At 40.6% G+C, this 18,415-nt stretch overlaps 1 protein-coding gene across 1 annotated transcript in view; it reads left to right on the top strand.

Annotated features, from left to right (window-relative positions):
• Positions 1-18,415, top strand: part of PHLPP1 (PH domain and leucine rich repeat protein phosphatase 1) — a 229,866-nt gene that overhangs the window by 101,640 nt on the left and 109,811 nt on the right. The window contains exons 2-3 of the mRNA XM_051851890.2: positions 2,143-2,339; positions 12,318-12,443. Of these exons, the coding sequence (XP_051707850.2) occupies positions 2,143-2,339; positions 12,318-12,443 (323 nt within the window). The remainder of the gene's footprint in view (positions 1-2,142; positions 2,340-12,317; positions 12,444-18,415) is intronic.

Here is an 18,415-nt window from a genome sequence, read left to right as displayed (position 1 = left end):
CAATTGGGGAGTGAACCAGCAGATGGAAGACTTCTCTCTCTGCTTCTCCTTCTCTCTCTGTGTAACTCTGACTTTCAAATAAATAAATGTCTTTTAAAAAAACATGAAATTCAGTTTTTTAACTTCAAAATAAACATTTTAAATTCCACTTTCACTGCAAAAAGTTTTATTTGGAAGGAAGAGAACAGAGAGAAAGAGAAATATCTCTTTAATCAACTGATTCAGTACCCTGAAATGCCTGTGACAGCCAGAAGCCTGGGGTTCCATCTCAGTCTACATGTGGGTGAGAGGGACTCAAGTACTTCTGCTGCTTTCCCGGATGTCATTAGCAGGAAGCAAAGCAGCCAGAAATTGAACCAGGGCATCCCAAGCGGTGGCTTAACCTGCTGTTCCACAATGCCTGCCCCTCCATTGTTTTTCAGGGGAGGGGAAGTGGTAGAGAGAGAGAGTGTGCTCACACTCCCCCCATCTCTGGTTAACTCCTCACATGTATGCAACTGCTGGGGCTGATTTGGCTGAAGCCAGGAGATAAGAACTCAATTCAGGTCTCCCACATAGGACCTGATTACTGGAGCCATCACAGATGCATCCCACAGTCTGGGCCAGAGGCAGCTAATATGGGATGCAACATCTTTTTTTTTTTTTTTTTAAATTAAAGATTTATTTATTTATTTGAAAGAGTTACAGGAAGAGAGAGCTCTTCCATCTGCTGGTTCACGCTCCAGATAGCTGCAGTGGTGGGGGCTGGGCCAAGCTGAAGCCGGCAGCTTCCAGCAGGTATCCCATGTGGATGCAGGGCCCAAGCACTTGGGCCATCTTCTGCTCTCCCAGGTCAGATCAAAAGTGGATTGTAACTGGACCCCATGGAACTCCAACCAGTATCCATATGGGATGCCAGCATTACAAGCGATAGATTAACCCACTGTGCCATAACACCAGTCCCAGGATGCAGCGTCTTAACCAACATCTTAAAGTACCCTTGTCCTGTGAGGTCAGAAAAAGTTCAGAAGTACTAGCTGAGGAAAAGTTTTAATTTAATCATTAAACCAAGAAATCTCACAAACACCAATTAGAAGAAACATGAAGCAAAGTGTGCTAAGAAAAATAGGGTTCAGACACCCTGGATCTTCTTGAGATCTAATTTTGTTGCTCTTGCTCTTCCTGTTCCCTGTCTAGTGGCTGTTAGACATTTCTCAAAACTGTTAAATGGAATTTATTTATGCTAATATTTATAAAAATCTATTTTCTCTTGACTGTTTCTTCTGCTGGCTCTTGGCGAGTAATCATACAAATAAATATGTCACTTTTTACTTGGTTCTTACTATATGACATGTATTTCTTATTAATTCACTTATATGCATAGACTTCAGTACCCTGTGACATAGTATGTATTCAGTATCTAGAACTGGGGACATTGTTGTTGTATACAGCTCCATCACTGTGTCAAGTTAATCACAGTAGTTTTGCCATCAAGTTGCTAGGACTTGCCTGATTGTAATTCTGCCGTAGGCCCTTCCTGGGAAATGAAGACTTCGGATTTTCTCAGACCTCTATCTCTCAGTCTTGGTGCTAGTCTTTCTGTTTTGCCCCTCTCCAAAAGTCACAAGTTCACAGTACACATCCTTTGTGGATTGCTGTTAGGTTTATCTTTGAAGACTTAAAAACCTTTCATTTTTATCTTTCTCTCATAGTAAATGTAAATTGAATATATGTAGATGGAAGAATAGCAGCTAACTGCTAGTTTCATTAAGTCCTAGATGTCAAATGCTGTTTTCCTGTCTTGCTCTATAATATTTTCTTCTTAGTGTGCTTAATTCTAGACATCAATAAAAATCTTGAATTCATCTCTAAAATAAAACTAAATTGTGAAGGATATATAATAAATGAGTTAAAATAGAGGAGGTAAAATGGTATTCTAAAGTCTGAAGGAAAAGGTTCTTTACCTAGTGTTAAAATGTATGTATGGAGTAGATATTACAGTTCTTACCATAATTACATTACTGCGGCTGTAATATAAGCTTGGTTGTAAATTAGATTATTTCCCTACAATGCTTCTCTTGTCTGATTAGTTTTTCTGGGGTACAGATAAAGGGAAAACATAAGCTCATTTTTAATGGAGTGACTTGTTTGCTTGTGTTTTAGGGAAGCCTCACAGTACCAGCAGCTCTGAACGGATTCAGCTCTCAGGAATGTATAATGTCCGGAAAGGCAAAATGCAGCTGCCAGTGAACCGATGGACACGACGTCAAGTTATCCTGTGTGGGACCTGCTTGATAGTATCCTCTGTGAAAGACAGCCTGACCGGAAAGATGCATGTTCTGCCACTGATAGGTGGAAAAGTAAGTTAAAAACAAACTACTCAAGGTTTCCCAGGATCACTACAGATGTTACTTTAAGCCGTTTCTGTACTAAGGGAGGGCAGATGGTTTTTGATGAATGCTAGGTCTTACTTGTTCTTGTGCTCTCCCACTGGGGCCTTTTTGATTGGTGGAGTTGTGGAAGGTGATGCCGTGGGCTCACGTGAGCCCTGCTGCTCTTCCTTTCATTGGTGCATTCATTTTACCTGCTGCCCAGAAAATACTGTCATATTTTAGAGTGTAGATCATAAATTCATTGTTTCTGCGTGGACATCTTTTGTTGTCTTGAGCATAGACTTAGTAGTAGAGAATACTTATCCCCAAGCCCTTGACCTCAGGAACATTCAAGCATGCTTACCAAGAGTAAGACTCTCGTGCTGAAGTCTTTGGTCACACTTCCCCTACCACTCTGTTTATTTGTGTTTTGTGACCAGTGAGGTTAATACTTTCAGTATATTCTGAGGCTGGTCATACATTTTGAACCTGAAATGTAGCTCATTTCAGAGAAAACATGTGATATAACCAACAAATATTTCTGATACTCCAGGCTGCTTTCCTTTGGGTATGTTAACTATTTTATTCCTATCATTTATAAAATAGAAAGAACCAGATTGCTTGGGAAAATATTAAATTCTTTACTGTGCCAGATTTAATTATAAACTCTAAGCATTTGTAAGGGTTGCATCATCATAATATGTCAGTGTTTCTTGGCATTTAAATAAGATAATCTGTTGATAAATAGGAACAAAGATTTGGATGAGAAAATGCATTGTTGGAAATTGGGAATATTTTAAATGCTTTTTTTTACTATTCCCCTTCCCTCACCGTCCTGAGTGGGCATGGGAAAGCAGGCAGAATATGAAGAATATGAAGGAAGAAAAATAAGCCAACTTTTCTTAAAGTAAACCTTCTAAAATTGACAAATGTCTGAAATGAAGAAGGTAAGACCAGATGAGTGGTTTTGTTGTTCACCTGATGTGTGGCAGACTCATTCTTTGTTCATTCATAAGGTTAAACTAACCTTTAGTTTTGAGTAAGTAGCCAATGTTAAATTGCTTCCCCTTTTATTACATGTACTAGTCCTAAGAAGGCTAGTATTTGATAATTTTCTGAAATAGGTATTAGCCCAGCTGCAAGGTATATTCAGGTCCTTTTCAGTCATTCATATTGAAACCATTGCTCCTTAAACTTTTGTCTGGACATTGCAGGATTAGTGACTGATATGTAAGATTTTTTGTTATTTGGATATATTACTGAAAATTAGTCATCAGTACAACCATCATAGATCATTGTTAAAAATGTGTGTTTAATGTTTGATGATGTATTAGGTCAACAGTCTGTCTCTTCTCTATGATGCTGGATATTTGCATAGGCAAATCAATATCACTGTTTATTAAGTATCCTTTGGGGAAGGCACTGTGCTAGCCACCCCAGAAACACCTAAATGGGAAAGTAACCATCCCTGCCTTTGAATAGGTTCTAATTTAGTTTCAGGTGATGAGGGATGGACCCAGCAGTGTCTACTGTAAGAGAGATGAAGAGAAAATACTGTAAGTATTTAGTGAAGGATAGGTTTTTTTTTTTTTTTTTTTTTTTTGGAATGAAAGGTAACAATTATAGTGGAACTTGAAGAGTGAAAATCATTTGACACATGAAGAAGATGGTCAAAAAGATTGTTATACTCAGAGAGGCTGAGACAGGAAAGCACGTGGAATGTTCAGATAAGGTCAGATCTAGTTATAATTAGCATTTTCTTCACAGCTGGAGACTTGTCCTGTTTCCCAGGGCTTTTATTGGGAGGACATCTACCATTGAGTGAATTGAAAGTTAATAGCTTCCTCTTCTTGCGAGCAAACCCTGTAAAACCTGTTGACCAAGTTAGGACACAATATTTCACTTTGTAATAATAAGCTTTCATTAATATTTGTCTATTCCTTGTTTTTATTCTGTTAAAGACAAAACTGAGAGTAAATAGTTTTTCCCTCCTTTTCTTTTAAATTTGTAAATACAGAAGATCTCAAAATAAGATGTGATATAGCTTGGTTATAGTCTAGGTATAATTGTTATGGTATCAGATTGAAATAGCACTGGAGCATGGTCATTAGTTTATGTTCAAATGACAAATTATTTTGTTGTGAAAGCTCTCAAAATTTAGTTGTTGAAAAATGTATAGTAGAGCCGGCGCCGTGGCTCAATAGGCTAATCCTCCACCTTGTGGCGCCGGCACACCGGGTTCTAGTCCCGGTTGGGGCGCCGGATTCTGTCCCGGTTGCCCCTCTTCCAGGCCAGCTCTCTGCTATGGCCAGGGAGTGCAGTGGAGGATGGCCCAGGTGCTTGGGCCCTGCACCCCATGGGAGACCAGGAAAAGCACCTGGATCCTGGCTCCTGCCATCGGATCAGTGCGGTGCGCCGGCTGCAGCGGCGGCCATTGGAGGGTGAACCAACGGCAAAGGAAGACCTTTCTCTCTCTGTCTCTCTCTCTCACTGTCCACTCTGCCTGTCAAAAATAAAATAAAATTAAAAAAAAAAAATGTATAGTAAATGAGTTTTTATTCATTTTGCAGTTCTTTAATTTTTCCTTTAGAATTTAACAGAATTTTGATAATATACTTTGATTACAATTTGCTTAAAATATGAAGCCTAATAAATTGAGTAAACTGGTTTTTTTTCTTTTAAAGAATTGATTTTACACCTGTTATATCACACAGCATGTTTTTAATATGGACATATTAACTCCCTAATAAAATAAAATAAAGACAAAGTTTCTTGTTGGAAACAAGTTATCTACCACTTCATCTTCAAACATTACTGCACTTTTAACTTTCATAATTTGACAAAGCCTTCATGAAATTATTTGCAGACTAATTTTAACACCCTTAGAACTGGGCACTCATGGTCCAGTGACATAACTTTTCTTGGCCTCGTATCCCAGTCTGCATGCCTTATTGGGCTGGGTGGGACTGTGGAGTTTGGAGAGCTGGCGGCACTGCCAACAGTGGACCCTCATGAGAAAGTGTATCACTTCTGACTGCTTCCTTCTTCCATTGCTCCTCAATTACATGTATGCACCCATCCTCACTTACCTTGGCTGCCAGTGGAGAGGAAAGGTGATCAGTAACTGTTAGCTGCTTGATTTAGGAGCCTTCACAGCAGCAACACCAGTGTTCTGTACGGCCTATGTTTGTTTGTTTGTTTTTTAAAGACTTTTATTTATTTATTTGAGGGGTAGAGTTACAGACCCTGAGAGGGAGAGACAGAGAGAAAGGTCTTCCTTCTGTTTGTTCACCCCCCAAAAGGCTGCAACGGCTGGAGCTGTGCCCATCTGAAGCCAGGAGTCAGGAGCTTCTTCTGGATCTCCCATGCAGATGCAGGGGCCCAAGCACTTGGACCATCTTCTGCATTCCCAGGCCACAGCAGAGAGCTGGACTGGAAGAGGAGCAGCCAGGACTAGAACTGGCTCCCATATGGGATGCCGGCACCACAGGCGGAGGATTAACTTACTGCGCCAGGGTGCCAGCCCCTCAGCCTATGTTTTTACATATGTCCCATTCCCTTCCTGCAACCCAGAGGCATCCATTCTCTTATAATGTGTAGTCATAAATTTCTTCCTGTTTGAAATAAACTTTTTCATGTCAGTATGTTTTGCTTGTTTTTAATCTGAATAAAACTGGGATCATACTGCATGTAGTCTCCTGTGATTGAGTTTTGCACCCAATATTATGTTTTGTAATAAGATTCCATGTGACTCATGTGGTTTTCATTTCTGTATAATGTTCCACTCTGTAAACATTCCATCATTTAAGTAATTTTCCTGCTGATGGACATTTGGGTTGCTTCCAGTTTTTTATTGTTACAAACAATGCTATTGACACAGTCTTATGTTGATATGCCTCTTGGTACTAAAGAACTTTTTTAGGACATAGTTTGCAACAGTTTCTGTGCCTAGGGCACATTTGGCAATATGTAGGAATGTTTTGATGGTCAAATGATCCCACAGAAAACATATCAGTTAATATAGGCTAAAGTTATGCCATGGTAACAACTTCCCCTGACTCCCACCCCTACCCCCAATCCAAGTGACTTTTTTTTAAAAAGAAGTCATGTGATTTACCAGAATTGTCCTAAGCTACCTAAGTTTTTATTTTTTTAAAAGGTTATTTATTTAAAAGGCAGAGTTTCTGAGAGGCAGGCAGAGAGAGAGAGAGAGAGATAGAGAGAGAGAGGTCTTCCATCTGCTGGTCCACTCCCCAACTGACCACAACAGCCGGAGCTGAGCCAATCCGAAGCCAGGAGCCAGGAGCTTCTTCCGGGTCTCCCATGTGCGAGCAGGGGTCCGAGGACATGAGCCATCTTCTGCTTTCCCAAGCCATAGCAGAGAGCTAGATCAGAAGTGGAGCAGCCGGGACTCAAACCGGTACCCATATGGGATGCTGGCACTGCAGGCAGAGGCTTTGCCCACTAAGCCACAGCACCAGTCCCTTAGTGACTTTTAACAGCTGTTATTTTATTTTATTTTATTTTATTTTATTTATGACAGGCAGTTAGACAGTGAAAGAAAGAGGACAGAGAAAAAGGTCTTCCTTTTCTGTTGGTTCACCCCGCAAGCGGTCGCTCCGGCCAGCACGTTGCGGCTGGTGTGCTGTGCTGATCCGAAGCCAGGAGCCAGGTGCTTCCTCCTGGTCTCCCATGCGGGTGCAGGGTCCAAGCACTTGGGCCATCCTCTACTGCCTTCCTGGGCCACAGCAGAGAGCTGGCCTGGAAGGGGAGCAATCAGGACAGAATCTGGTGCCCCGACCAGGACTAGAACCCCAGGGTGCTGGCGCCGCAGGTGGACGATTAGCCTAGTGAGCCGTGGCAACGGCCAACAGCTGTTCTTAATTGCATTCTATGTCTACTGTGAGAAAGAGAGGTTGGAATTTCTTTTTTTATATAGTTGTGCAAGAAACCATCCTGATGGTGGCTTTCTTCTTTTTATTTCATTTTAAAATTTTATTTATTAATTATTTATTTGAAAAAGATAGAGCTCCTGTCCCCTGAATACCTATAGTAGTAGCCTCAGAATGGGCTAGGGACAGAAACTGGGGCTGGGAACATAATCCAAGCCTCCTTTATGGGTGCTAGGAACGCAATTGCTTACACCATCACTGTTGCCTCCCCAGGTCTGCATTAGCAGGAAATTACTGCCAGGAACCAGAATAGGGTATTGAACCCAGGTACTGTCATGTGGCCTGCTTCTGGCATCTTAACTTCTAGGCTAAGCGCTCCCTCCCGTATTCCTTTGTAATTCTAACATTAGAGACACACAGCCTGCCTTTGTTGCTTTGGCAAGGGAAGAGGTAACTGGAGGATCATTCACTGGCTTTTGTCCATTTGGATATAAAAGTGACACATGGCCAGAGCTACTTATGTATGACTCCATCCTAATTGCAAGAGATATTGGGAATGTAGAAAAGCAGATAGTCATTGTTGAGTACTGTTATCTGGCATTTCAAGGACAGGGACTGAGAGTAAAAATAACATGCAAAGCATTGGACAATGAAGAGCTGTTCAATACAAAATTCCTATAATGACCTCCTTGAGAATTACATACTCAGCCATGCCATTACTGGGTTCTGTGCACATTTGCTTTTTTTTTTTTTTTTTTTTTTTGACAGGCAGAGTGGACAGAGAGAGAGACAGAGAGAAAGGTCTTCCTTTGCCGTTGGTTCACCCCCCAAGTGGTCGCTCCGGCCAGCATGTTGGCGGCCGGCGTGCTGTGCTGATCTGAAGCCAGGAGCCAGGTGCTTCTCCTGGTCTCCCATGGGGTGCAGGGCCCAAGTACTTGGGCCATCCTCCACTGCACTCCCTGGCCACAGCAGAGAGCTGGCTTGGAAGGGGGGCAACCGGGACAGAATCCGGCACCCCGACCGGGACTAGAACCCGGTGTGCCGGTGCCGCTAGGTGGAGGATTAGCCTATTGAGCCACGGTGCCAGCCCACATTTACTTTTACAAGATGATAAATTATTTTCTAAGATTGCTATACACTCACATCAGCATACACATGTTTCTCTGCATCTTCACCACCATTTTGCTGAAGTATTAATGACAATAAAATTCAGATTTTGGTAATAATTTGATAACTGTATATTCCCAAGTATAATTCAATAGTTATATAGACCCATGAAGTTATTTGCATAATCAAGGTAGTAGTAAACATATCTATCAACTCTAGAACTTTCCTTTTGCTATCTGTATTCCTTTTCCCCTGCCCCTTCCTGTATGTTGCTTTTCATCTCCAAGAAGCCACTTACCTGATTTCTGTCAATATGGACTAATATAAATGGTATCAAAAGTGTTTTCTCTTTGATTTATGGAAATGCAGTTGATTTTTAACTATTGAGCTTATATCCAACCACTTTGATAAACTCTTTTGGTTTCTTTAATATAATGCCTGTAGATTCCTTTTAGTTCACTGTGTAGCTAATCATATAATAGTCAAATAATGGCGTGACAAATATCTTTCTTCCCTTCTGTGGGTAGGACTCTAGTACAGTATTCAATAGAAATAGTAAGTACTTGTCTAATCGGTGATTGCCTCCTTATTAACACTGCAGCTTTTCTCAGATGTTTCATAAAAATGTTTGGTCAGCCTATGTGAGTTATTCGTTATATTGGTAAAAGTTTTTATCATGAATGATGATGAATTATTACCTTCTTTTTTCTTCAGTTATCTCAATAGTCATATGGTTGCCTTTTTTTTACTGCTATTGTGATTAATTGTTTTGACAATTTATAATAATATTAAGCCATTTTTCCTTACCTGAGGTAAATTCAACTTGTCCTTGAAATATTTTTTCTCCATACTGAATTCGGGTGAAATATTTTATTTAAAGGAAGTCTTCATGACTGATGCTGCTCATAGTTTTCCTTTTTTGTTATTGGTTCAGTTTTGGTTATACTGGTCTCAGAGACTAGGTGGATGTGTTTTCATTCATGTTTTTTATTTGGTGAATATTTACATAAATTCTTGACACTTTAGTAAAACTCACCTGTAAAACTCTATGGTTCTTGGGGCCAGCGCTGTGTAGTAGCAGGTAAAGCCGCCACCTGCAGAGCCAGCATCCCATATGGGTACCTGTTTGAGTCCTGGCTGCTCCACTTCCAATCCAGCTCTCTGCTATGGCCTGGGAAAGCAGTAGAGGATGGCCTGAGTCATTGAGCCCCTGCACCTGTGTAGGAAACCTGGCATAACCTCCTGGCTCCTGGCTTAGGATCAGCATAGCTCCGGCCGTTGTGGCCGTCTAGGGAGTGAACCAGCGAGTGAAAGACTTCTTTCTCTCTCTCTGCCTCTGATGCTCTGTAACTCTACCTTTCAAATAAATAAGTAATCTTTTTAATAAAGTTAAAAACTATGGTTCTGAAGCTGCTGTTTTGGCATAGCAGGTTGAGCCAACAGCATCCAGTATGGGTGCTGCTGAGTCCCAGCTGCTCCACTTCCCATTCAGCACCCTGCTAATGAGCACTGGAAAACAGCAAAAGATGGCCCAAGTGTTTGGGCCCTTCACCCGTGTGGGAGACCTCAAGTTCCTGGCTCGTGGTCATTTGGGGAGTGAATTAGCAGATGTAAAGTTCATTCTCTCTCTCTCTATATATATATGTATGTCTGTCTCCTCTCTGTAACTCTGCCTTTCAAGTAAAATAAATCTTTTAAAAAAATAAAAAATAACCTCTATGATTTTGATATTTTCTTGAGAAAAATTTTTTTAAATATTCAGTTTCTTAAATGGTTTCAGAATTATTTAGACCTTTTTTTTTGATTTAGTGTTGGTAAAAAGAATTGGTCACAAAATTGTGGTATTTTCTTTCTGAGTCTGTAGTAATGTCCCCCTTTTCATTAATACTTAGTGTTTTCTTGATATAACTTGCCAGATAATTGATAAATTTTATTTTTAAATTTTTATTTGAGATATGACAGAAACAAAAAGATCCTCATCTGATTCATTACCTAAATGGCCATGATGGTTGGGGCTGTGCCAGGCCAGAGCCTAGAGCCTAGAGCCTGGGATCCTCATGCCGGTTACAGGGCCCCAGGTACTTGGACCATCTTCCGCTGCTTTGGCAGGTGCTTTAACAGGGAGCCCACTTGGAACGGAAGTAGATTTTGGCTTAACCTGCTGAGCCACAACTTCCAGCCCTTTGAGATCAGTTTTTTGCTTTGATAATGTTCTCTGTTGCATGTTTGGTTTTCATTTCATCAGCTTCTGCTTTTAACATTGCCTTCATTATACTTCGGAATTATTCAGTTTTTGATTTCAGATTTTTCCCCAAAGTTCTTAAGAATATGTGCTGATCAAATTAGTTTTCTGACATGTTTCCTGATATATTTAAAAATTTAAATTTCCCTTTATAGCTACTGATACTGCATTCCTCAGATTTTGATATGTGGTATTTTTACAATCATTTATTTATTTTTATTTATTTTTATTTTTTTTTGACAGGCAGAGTGGACAGTGAGAGAGAGAGAGACAGAGAGAAAGGTCTTCCTTTGCCATTGGTTCATCCTCCAATGGCTGCCGTTGCCGGCGTGCTGCAGCCGGCGCACCGCGCTGATCCGAAGCCAGGAGCCAGGTGCTTCTCCTGGTCTCCCATGCAGGTGCAGGGCCCAAGCACTTGGGCCATCCTCCACTGCACTCCCTGGCCACAGCAGAGAGTTGGCCTGGAAGAGGGGCAACCGGGACAGAATCCAATGCCCTGACCAGGACTAGAACCCAGTGTGCTGGCGCCGCAAGGTGGAGGATTAACCTAGTGAGCCACGGCGCCAGCCTACAATCATTTAGTTTTAAGGTTTTTTATTTCTTTTTTAATCTCTGAGTTGTTTAGTAGTATGTAGTTGAAAATTGTGTTATTTAGAAGTCTGTTAATATTCTAAGAAGACATGGATTTTTAAAAACTGATTTCTAATTAAATATTATTGTGGTGCAAGAGCATGTTCTTTGTGATAATGATCTTTTAAAAATCTTTTTATGCTTTCTTTGTGACTCGGCTTGTGATCATCTTCGTAAATGAGACATAGGAGTTTGTGTAATACAGTGCCACCTTATTGTGTAGATTTTCCTCTTTGTAAAAAATGTGCTGGCAGTGGAAGTTAGAATTTTCTGTGTTACTGCATCATTAGGACTTGAAAGTTCTCACAGTAGGGTTTTATTTCAGGTTATTCTCAGTTTCATGTTAAATTTTTAAAAACATTTAGCATGCTTGAAAGACTTCTTTTTACTATGATTATTTATTTATTTGAAAGGCAGAGTTTACTGAGAGAGAGAAGGAAAGACAGATCTATCTTCTGGTTCACTCACCCCAGCAATGGCCAGGTCTGGACTTGGCTGAAGCCTGGAGTTTCTTCCTGGTCTCCCATGTGGTTTCAGGGGCCCAAGGACTTGGACCATCTTCAGCTGCTTTCCCAAGCACTTTAGCAGGGAGCTGAATCAGAAGTAGAGCAGCTAGAACTCAAACGGGCACCCATATGGGATGTCGGCACAGCAGACCACAGCTTAACCCACTGCACCACAGTGCCAGTCCCAAAAGGCCTCTTTTAAAGAAAGCTGTAGTGCAGAATAATACAAAAGTTCCTTAAGTGAAAGTTCTTAAGTAAAAAATCGTCCCAAGAGGAAGTAAATACCCAGCATCCTATTATGAGGGCATCGAGGGAGTAAGAAAAGGAGTCTCTGCTGATTTTAAAACAGGAAGAAGAGAATTTCACTGTGGAGGGGAAATCTGATGAAGACGACACTGCCCTTTTTTGGCTTCCTTGTAATGAAAACTGGTTGGTCAAATACAAGGAACTTAGTTATTTTAAGTAATCGGAGGAACATATGTAGGGAAAGATGCAAATCTGTGTTGGCTCACTGATTCAAGGTGAAGTTGGTGAAACGTGTCAGAGATTCTGCTCTTACTTGATTTTGCCTCTCTGCTTGTTTTTATAGGTAGAAGAAGTGAAAAAGCACCAGCACTGTTTAGCATTTAGCTCCTCTGGACCCCAAAGCCAGACGTACTACATTTGCTTTGATACTTTCACAGAGTATTTAAGGTGGCTGCGACAAGTCTCCAAGGTAAGCAAGCATTTCCCCAGGAATCTGTTCAGTTGAGTGCTGGCTGTGGAATTTTCTGTCTGCTTTACTCAGGACCAAAATAGAGTTACACACAGATTTTTTTTTTTTTTCGCAGATACTATCCATGGCTAGCAATTTTTAGTTTTTTAAAAGGTTTAAGTAGCTTTTTAAATATTGGTTTTTATTTGCCAGGTTTTGTTTCTACTTTTTCAATGGATAGATTATTATTACTATTTTAACGTTATAGATACAAATGAGGAATTGAGAATATTTAAGGGACTAGCCCAAGGTAGGATAACTACAAAACCACAGAATACCGAGAATTGCTGCAAATTTCCCCTCTTCGTCTTACTTTAAACAGTCTAATCTTTGCAGGTGGAAGACTGTGTCCCTCTTTTTGGTCTATAAATGAAATGAAAAAAAATTATGCCATCTCTTCACTTTTATTCTCTATCTGATTGAACATTTTAGATTCCCTTGATTAAATAAAATCACCATGGGCTGGTGCCGCGGCTCACTAGGCTAATCCTCCGCCTGCGGCGCCGGCATCCCAGGTTCTAGTCCCAGTCGGGGCGCTAGATTCTGTCCCAGTTGCCCCTCTTCCAGGCCAACTCTCTGCTGTGGCCAGGGAGTGCAGTGGAGAATGGCCCGAGTGCTTGGGCCCTGCACCCATGGGAGACCAGAAGAGGTACCTGGCTCCTGGTTTCAGATCAGTGTGGTGTGCCAGCCGCAGCGGCCATTGGAGGGTGAACCAATGGCAAAGGAAGACCTTTCTCTCTGTCTCTCTCTCTCACTGTCCACTCTGCCTGTCAAGAAAAAAAAGAAGGAAGGCTAAATAAAGTCACCATGTTCATGAAGTGATACATCTTTGTGTCTGTAATGGGGACCAGAATAGCACAATAAATACAACAAATAACTAAAAAAGCTAATATTTCAACTACTGAAGGAGAAGCTGTTTTTTACATTTCATTTGTAGAATTATGTGTAAACGATAGGGTAGATTACAGTACTTACTGCCCTTGTTTTGGGTGTGTTTTTGAAATGATGAAACCTCTCAAGGGTGTAGAAACATTACAACAAAATTTGCTTTCCTGTTTTTGAATTTATAATCCAATTTGTGATCCAAATTCACTGTAATTCAGATTTCTGTGTGATGTCATGATTTGTCCAGTGTGTAAGTAATAGAAAAATATTGTGAAAAACAGTTACCAAAATATTAGAGAATGATGTACAAAATGTCTTCTTGCAGTACTGGCTACATTTGAATGATCAAGTCAGTGATATAATATCACTGTGGAGTGTTCTCTTCTGGAGGCGACAAGCAGCTATTTATTTATTTATTTTTGGGTAGGACTTCAGAGTTATTTATTTATTTCTGGGTAGGACTTAGAAGGTTTCTCCAACCTGATAACCAAATGGTGGTTCTGTATGTATGGGGCAGCCACCCTACAGAGAGCAAGGGAAGAATCACACTTTTCTTTCAGACTTGCATGTTGAATTTTAAGTGGAGTATGCATTCAAAGCATTAATTGTCTACACACTGCTTTTTTCAGAATAAGATAACAAAATATTATCAAAGTGCAGCAAGTTTCTTTCTGTGTTATATGGAAATACTGATGTTTTAAAAAATAAGCATTTAAAAAAATTTTAAAAAGATTTACTTTATTTGGCAGAGTTGGTGGGGGTGGAGGGAGATCTTCATCCGCCCCAATAGCCAGGGCTGGGCCAGATTGAAGCCAGGAGCTAGGAGCTTTCTTTGAGTCTCCCATATGGGTACAGGCACTTGGGCCACCTTCTGCTGCTTTTCCAGGCACATTAACAGGGAGCCGGAACAGAAGTGGAGTATCTTGGACTTGGAACTAGTGCCCACATGGGATGCTGATGTCGCAGGCAACGGTTTTACCCACTACACCACAATGTGGCCCCCTAAAAACAGGCTTTTATCATTAAATTTTATTAATTATTTTGTAATATGGTTTCTAAAGTTTATTTGAAAGCCAGAGTGACTGAGAGATTGAAATTGAGATCTTTCATCAGCTGGTTCACCCTTCAAATGCCCACAACTTGGTCTGGTCTAGAGTGAAGCCAGGAGCCAGGAACTCAGTCCATGTCTTCCTCAGGGATTGCAAAGAACCCAAGAGTTTAAGCCATCCTCTACTGCCTCCCAGGATGTGTATTACCAGGGAGTTTGATCAGAAGTGGAGGCTGGGACTTGGGCCCAGACACTCCAGTATGGGATGTTCCTGTCCCAAGCAGTGACTTAACAAGTTAAGCAGTGACTTAACTTGCTGGTCCACACCCCCCCCCCCAACTGGAATAATTTTATATTTGCAGAAAAGTTGAAGAGTTCATATATACTCCTCATTCAATTTACTGTACATATTACCATGAAGTATTTGTCAAAGCTAAGAAGCCAGCATTAGTACATTATGCTGAACTAACCTCCAGGTTTCATTTGTGTTTCACTAGTCATCCCACAGTCTTGTTTCTCTTCCAGGATCTAATCCCAGGCACCACAATGCATTCAGTTATCACATCTCACTTGTCACCTCTGGCCTGTGACATTTTTTTCAGTCATTCTGTTTTCCAAGACCTTGATACTTTTGAAGAGCATTGAGAAAATATTTTATAGAATTCTCTGTTTGGAGGTGTTTTGATCTTTTAGGTCAAATGCAGTGTGCTGCATTTTAGTCCAGTGTCAGCTGCTTTACATTCTTTTTGCAACAAATTAGAAGTCTAAATTTTTAATGTGAATAAAGATATAGCTAATATCATCTTACATATCATCTTATCATAGCAGATGTCGCTCCCCCATTCACGGAGGAACGACACAGGACCCTGCGCTGTTCTTTTGTCTGCTCGGCCCTTCCCGGGTTTGCTGCTGGTCCTTCCCGGGTTGGCTGCGACCCCTCCACCTCCGTGGAGGGGCGGCTCCCCCTGCCACTTTCCCCACTTCCGCAGGGGAGCGGCACACCGCCGGCCGGCTCTCTCTGGGCTGCTCAGATGTTATCCGGATGTTCCTCGTGCATGTTGTCTCTCTCCTCCTTTATAGTCCTCTCCCACCAATCCCAACTCTGCTACCCACACGCCGAGCACACTGCTCTCCTCCAATCAGGAGCAGGATCAGCTCCTGCAGCTTGTCAAACTGATGAGGCAGCTGCGTAGAGGTTGTTTGGTCGCTTTCTCTCAGCGCCATATTGTGGGAGAGCAGATGCATAGAATAAGTCTTAATTCCAGTAACTTAGTCCAGTCTCAGTTGCTCCCCACAAGCAGATTCTTTTAAAAAGATTTATTTTTTATTATGTTTAAATTATTAATAAATAATATTAATTATTTATTATGTTTAAATGTGGATGGATTTTGGTAAGAATCTGAAAGAAAAACAGGAAGGATTATCTGAATTTTTTTTATTTCTAATGACCATTCATCCTTGTTTGTTCTTGTGAGAGTAGAAAGACAAAAGGAGCCAAATACCTGTTATTTTTAGATTAATATGAGTTAGATAAGTAATTTGAAAAGAAATGTTGTTATTTTCAATTTACGCATCTAGATTTAGCAATAAGGGAAGTGTTCATCCTTGTTGTAATTTGTTTCACTTGATTTTTTGAGAAAATTTATAGAAGTTTATTAATTAAATGTGTTCTACCAAGGTAGACTCTTATGTACTTACTATGTTTTAAAATTAATAGCTTAATCTTAGCATTTAATATTGCTTGCCAAATTAGTACCCAGGGAGTCTCTTTAGAGCTTGTATTTTGGGCGTGTGTTAGTAGCAGTGCATCGTACGAGGGCGCGCCTTTGGGAGGATTATGATGTTGTCTGTAGAGTCATTGCTAAAACACTAATGCATGCGTGGCCAGTTTTAACAGCTCAGTAATCATCCTAACATGTATGCACAGGACTCTGTGTCCTCAACTGGGGTCCGTGTATCCCATGTCTATAAAGTAGATGGAGGAGCAGTGATGTCTTAAGGCTGAGAGCGGTAGCTGAGGGAAGAGCAGGGATTGTAGAAGAGCTCCTGTCTGTTACATGGGTAACGTTCTGGAAATGCAAACCTGGCTGTCATCTTTGTGGCCCACTTTTTAGACAAGTTGACTGATCCTCTGAATTCTTTTCAACGTTAGTCTTTCATGTGTATCTGTAGCCTGAATCTCATTCTTAATTTAGAAGTCTTAGTCACTTCTGTGACACTGTATTATCCCAATTTACAGTCTGTTTATTTCACACAAGATTAGAAATGGATTCAGATCACTAAGTTAGTATTGTGTGTCTTTTAGCATCTTATTATGGAAATGTCAGATAGTCTAAGTAGAGATAATAGTATTATAACACCCACATGCCTGTGACCCAGCTTCCACAATGGTCAACTCAAGACTGGTCTGCACACTCCTTTTCTCTCCTGTTATACAAAACCCCAGACATCTGTTATTTTACGCACAAATACTTGTGGGTATATGTATGTGTATCTCAAGGTGAGAACTCTTTTTACAGATAAAACCACAGGACCATTATCTATGTATTTTTTTAAAAGAATGAACATATCAGGTAACTATTAATTTTACACATTTCTGTTCAGATTACAAAGATTAGACTGTTGATTCAGGGCATCAGTATTGTGGCATAACAGATGAAGCTGTTGCCTGCAGCACCAGCATCCCACATGGGTGCTAGTTTGAGACCCAGATTCTCTGCTTCTGATCCAGCTCCCTGCTAACATGCTTGGGAAAGCAGTGGAAGATGGCCCAAGTCCTTGGGCCCCTGCACCCAAGTAGGAGACGCGGATGAAGCTCCTGGCTCCTGGCTTTGGCCTGGCCCAGCCCTGGCCATTGCAGCCATTTGGGGAATGAACCAGTGGATAGAAGATCTGGCTCTTTCTTTTTTCCTTCTCTGTCTCCATAACTCTGCCTTATAAAATAAATCTTAAAGGAAAACAGAATATTGATTCAGGTGTCTGTCTTCTGAAAAAATGTTCTGAAACATGTGATCCCAGAGAGTATATGCTCTTAACTTTTTGTCAGATGGGTTGAATACTCTTTAGTATTGACTGGCTAAATGAAGTTGAAAATAATTTCCTTCTGGATACATTCTAAAGTCCAGTATTTTGAATGTGGATAATAAAGGGAGTGAATTAAAAGTGATAGACTTTTATAGTTAGGATGCGGGTGGAATCTATTTCATCTGAAATACTTGAGAAGTGTTTTAGATTTTGGATTTTGGAACATTTGCATATACGTAATGCAGTAGCTTGAGGATGGGACCTAAGTCTAACCTGAAATTTACTTATATTTCAGATTCACTTTACACACGTGCTATAAAGGTGATTTTATACAATATTTTTTGTTATACTTGCATTTTGACTGCAGCCTGTCATATGAGGTCAGGTGTGAAATTTTCTCCTTTTGACTTCATATTGTAACTCCAAATGTTTTGCATTGGCAAGTACCTCAGAGTTTGGATTTCCAGATTAGGGGTGTTCAACCTGTGTTACATCTAGTAATAGGCATTCCCCACGACCCCAAGCCCTGAGATCCCCTCAGTTCTCTTCTGTAGGGGAAAGCACCTCCAACCAGTTTGGTTGGTTATAACTTGATGATTAGCCCAGAGTTACAAAATCAGACCTCTTAGGGGATATTTTAATTGCCTGTGTGTCTGTCTGAGTTGATCAGTAGTTGACTTGCGGGTGGTTGCAGGTGCCTTCACATTTGGCCCTCTCAGTGTTAACCACCATATTTTAATTCCATGTCTTTGGCACGGGGGGGAAAATGTCACTATAGTCAAAGGTCAGGACTGTATTTCACACTATTAAAGATCACATGAGATAATTAGTAAACATCACCTTTTAAATAAGAATAAGATAACATGGAAAACCGTTGAACTTTTGGTTTCTTACATTTAAAAATAGTGTTTTCCTGTTCAGCTTTTATTCAAATATTATTTTAGTAACCACTTGAGTCAAATCATTCTAGTGCGAT

The sequence above is a fragment of the Oryctolagus cuniculus genome, chromosome 10 (genome assembly GCF_964237555.1).
Source record: "Oryctolagus cuniculus chromosome 10, mOryCun1.1, whole genome shotgun sequence".
Classification (NCBI taxonomy): Eukaryota; Metazoa; Chordata; class Mammalia; order Lagomorpha; family Leporidae; genus Oryctolagus; species Oryctolagus cuniculus.
The sequence above is the reverse complement of the archived record's forward strand: the minus strand, read 5'-3'. Positions and strand labels throughout refer to the sequence as shown.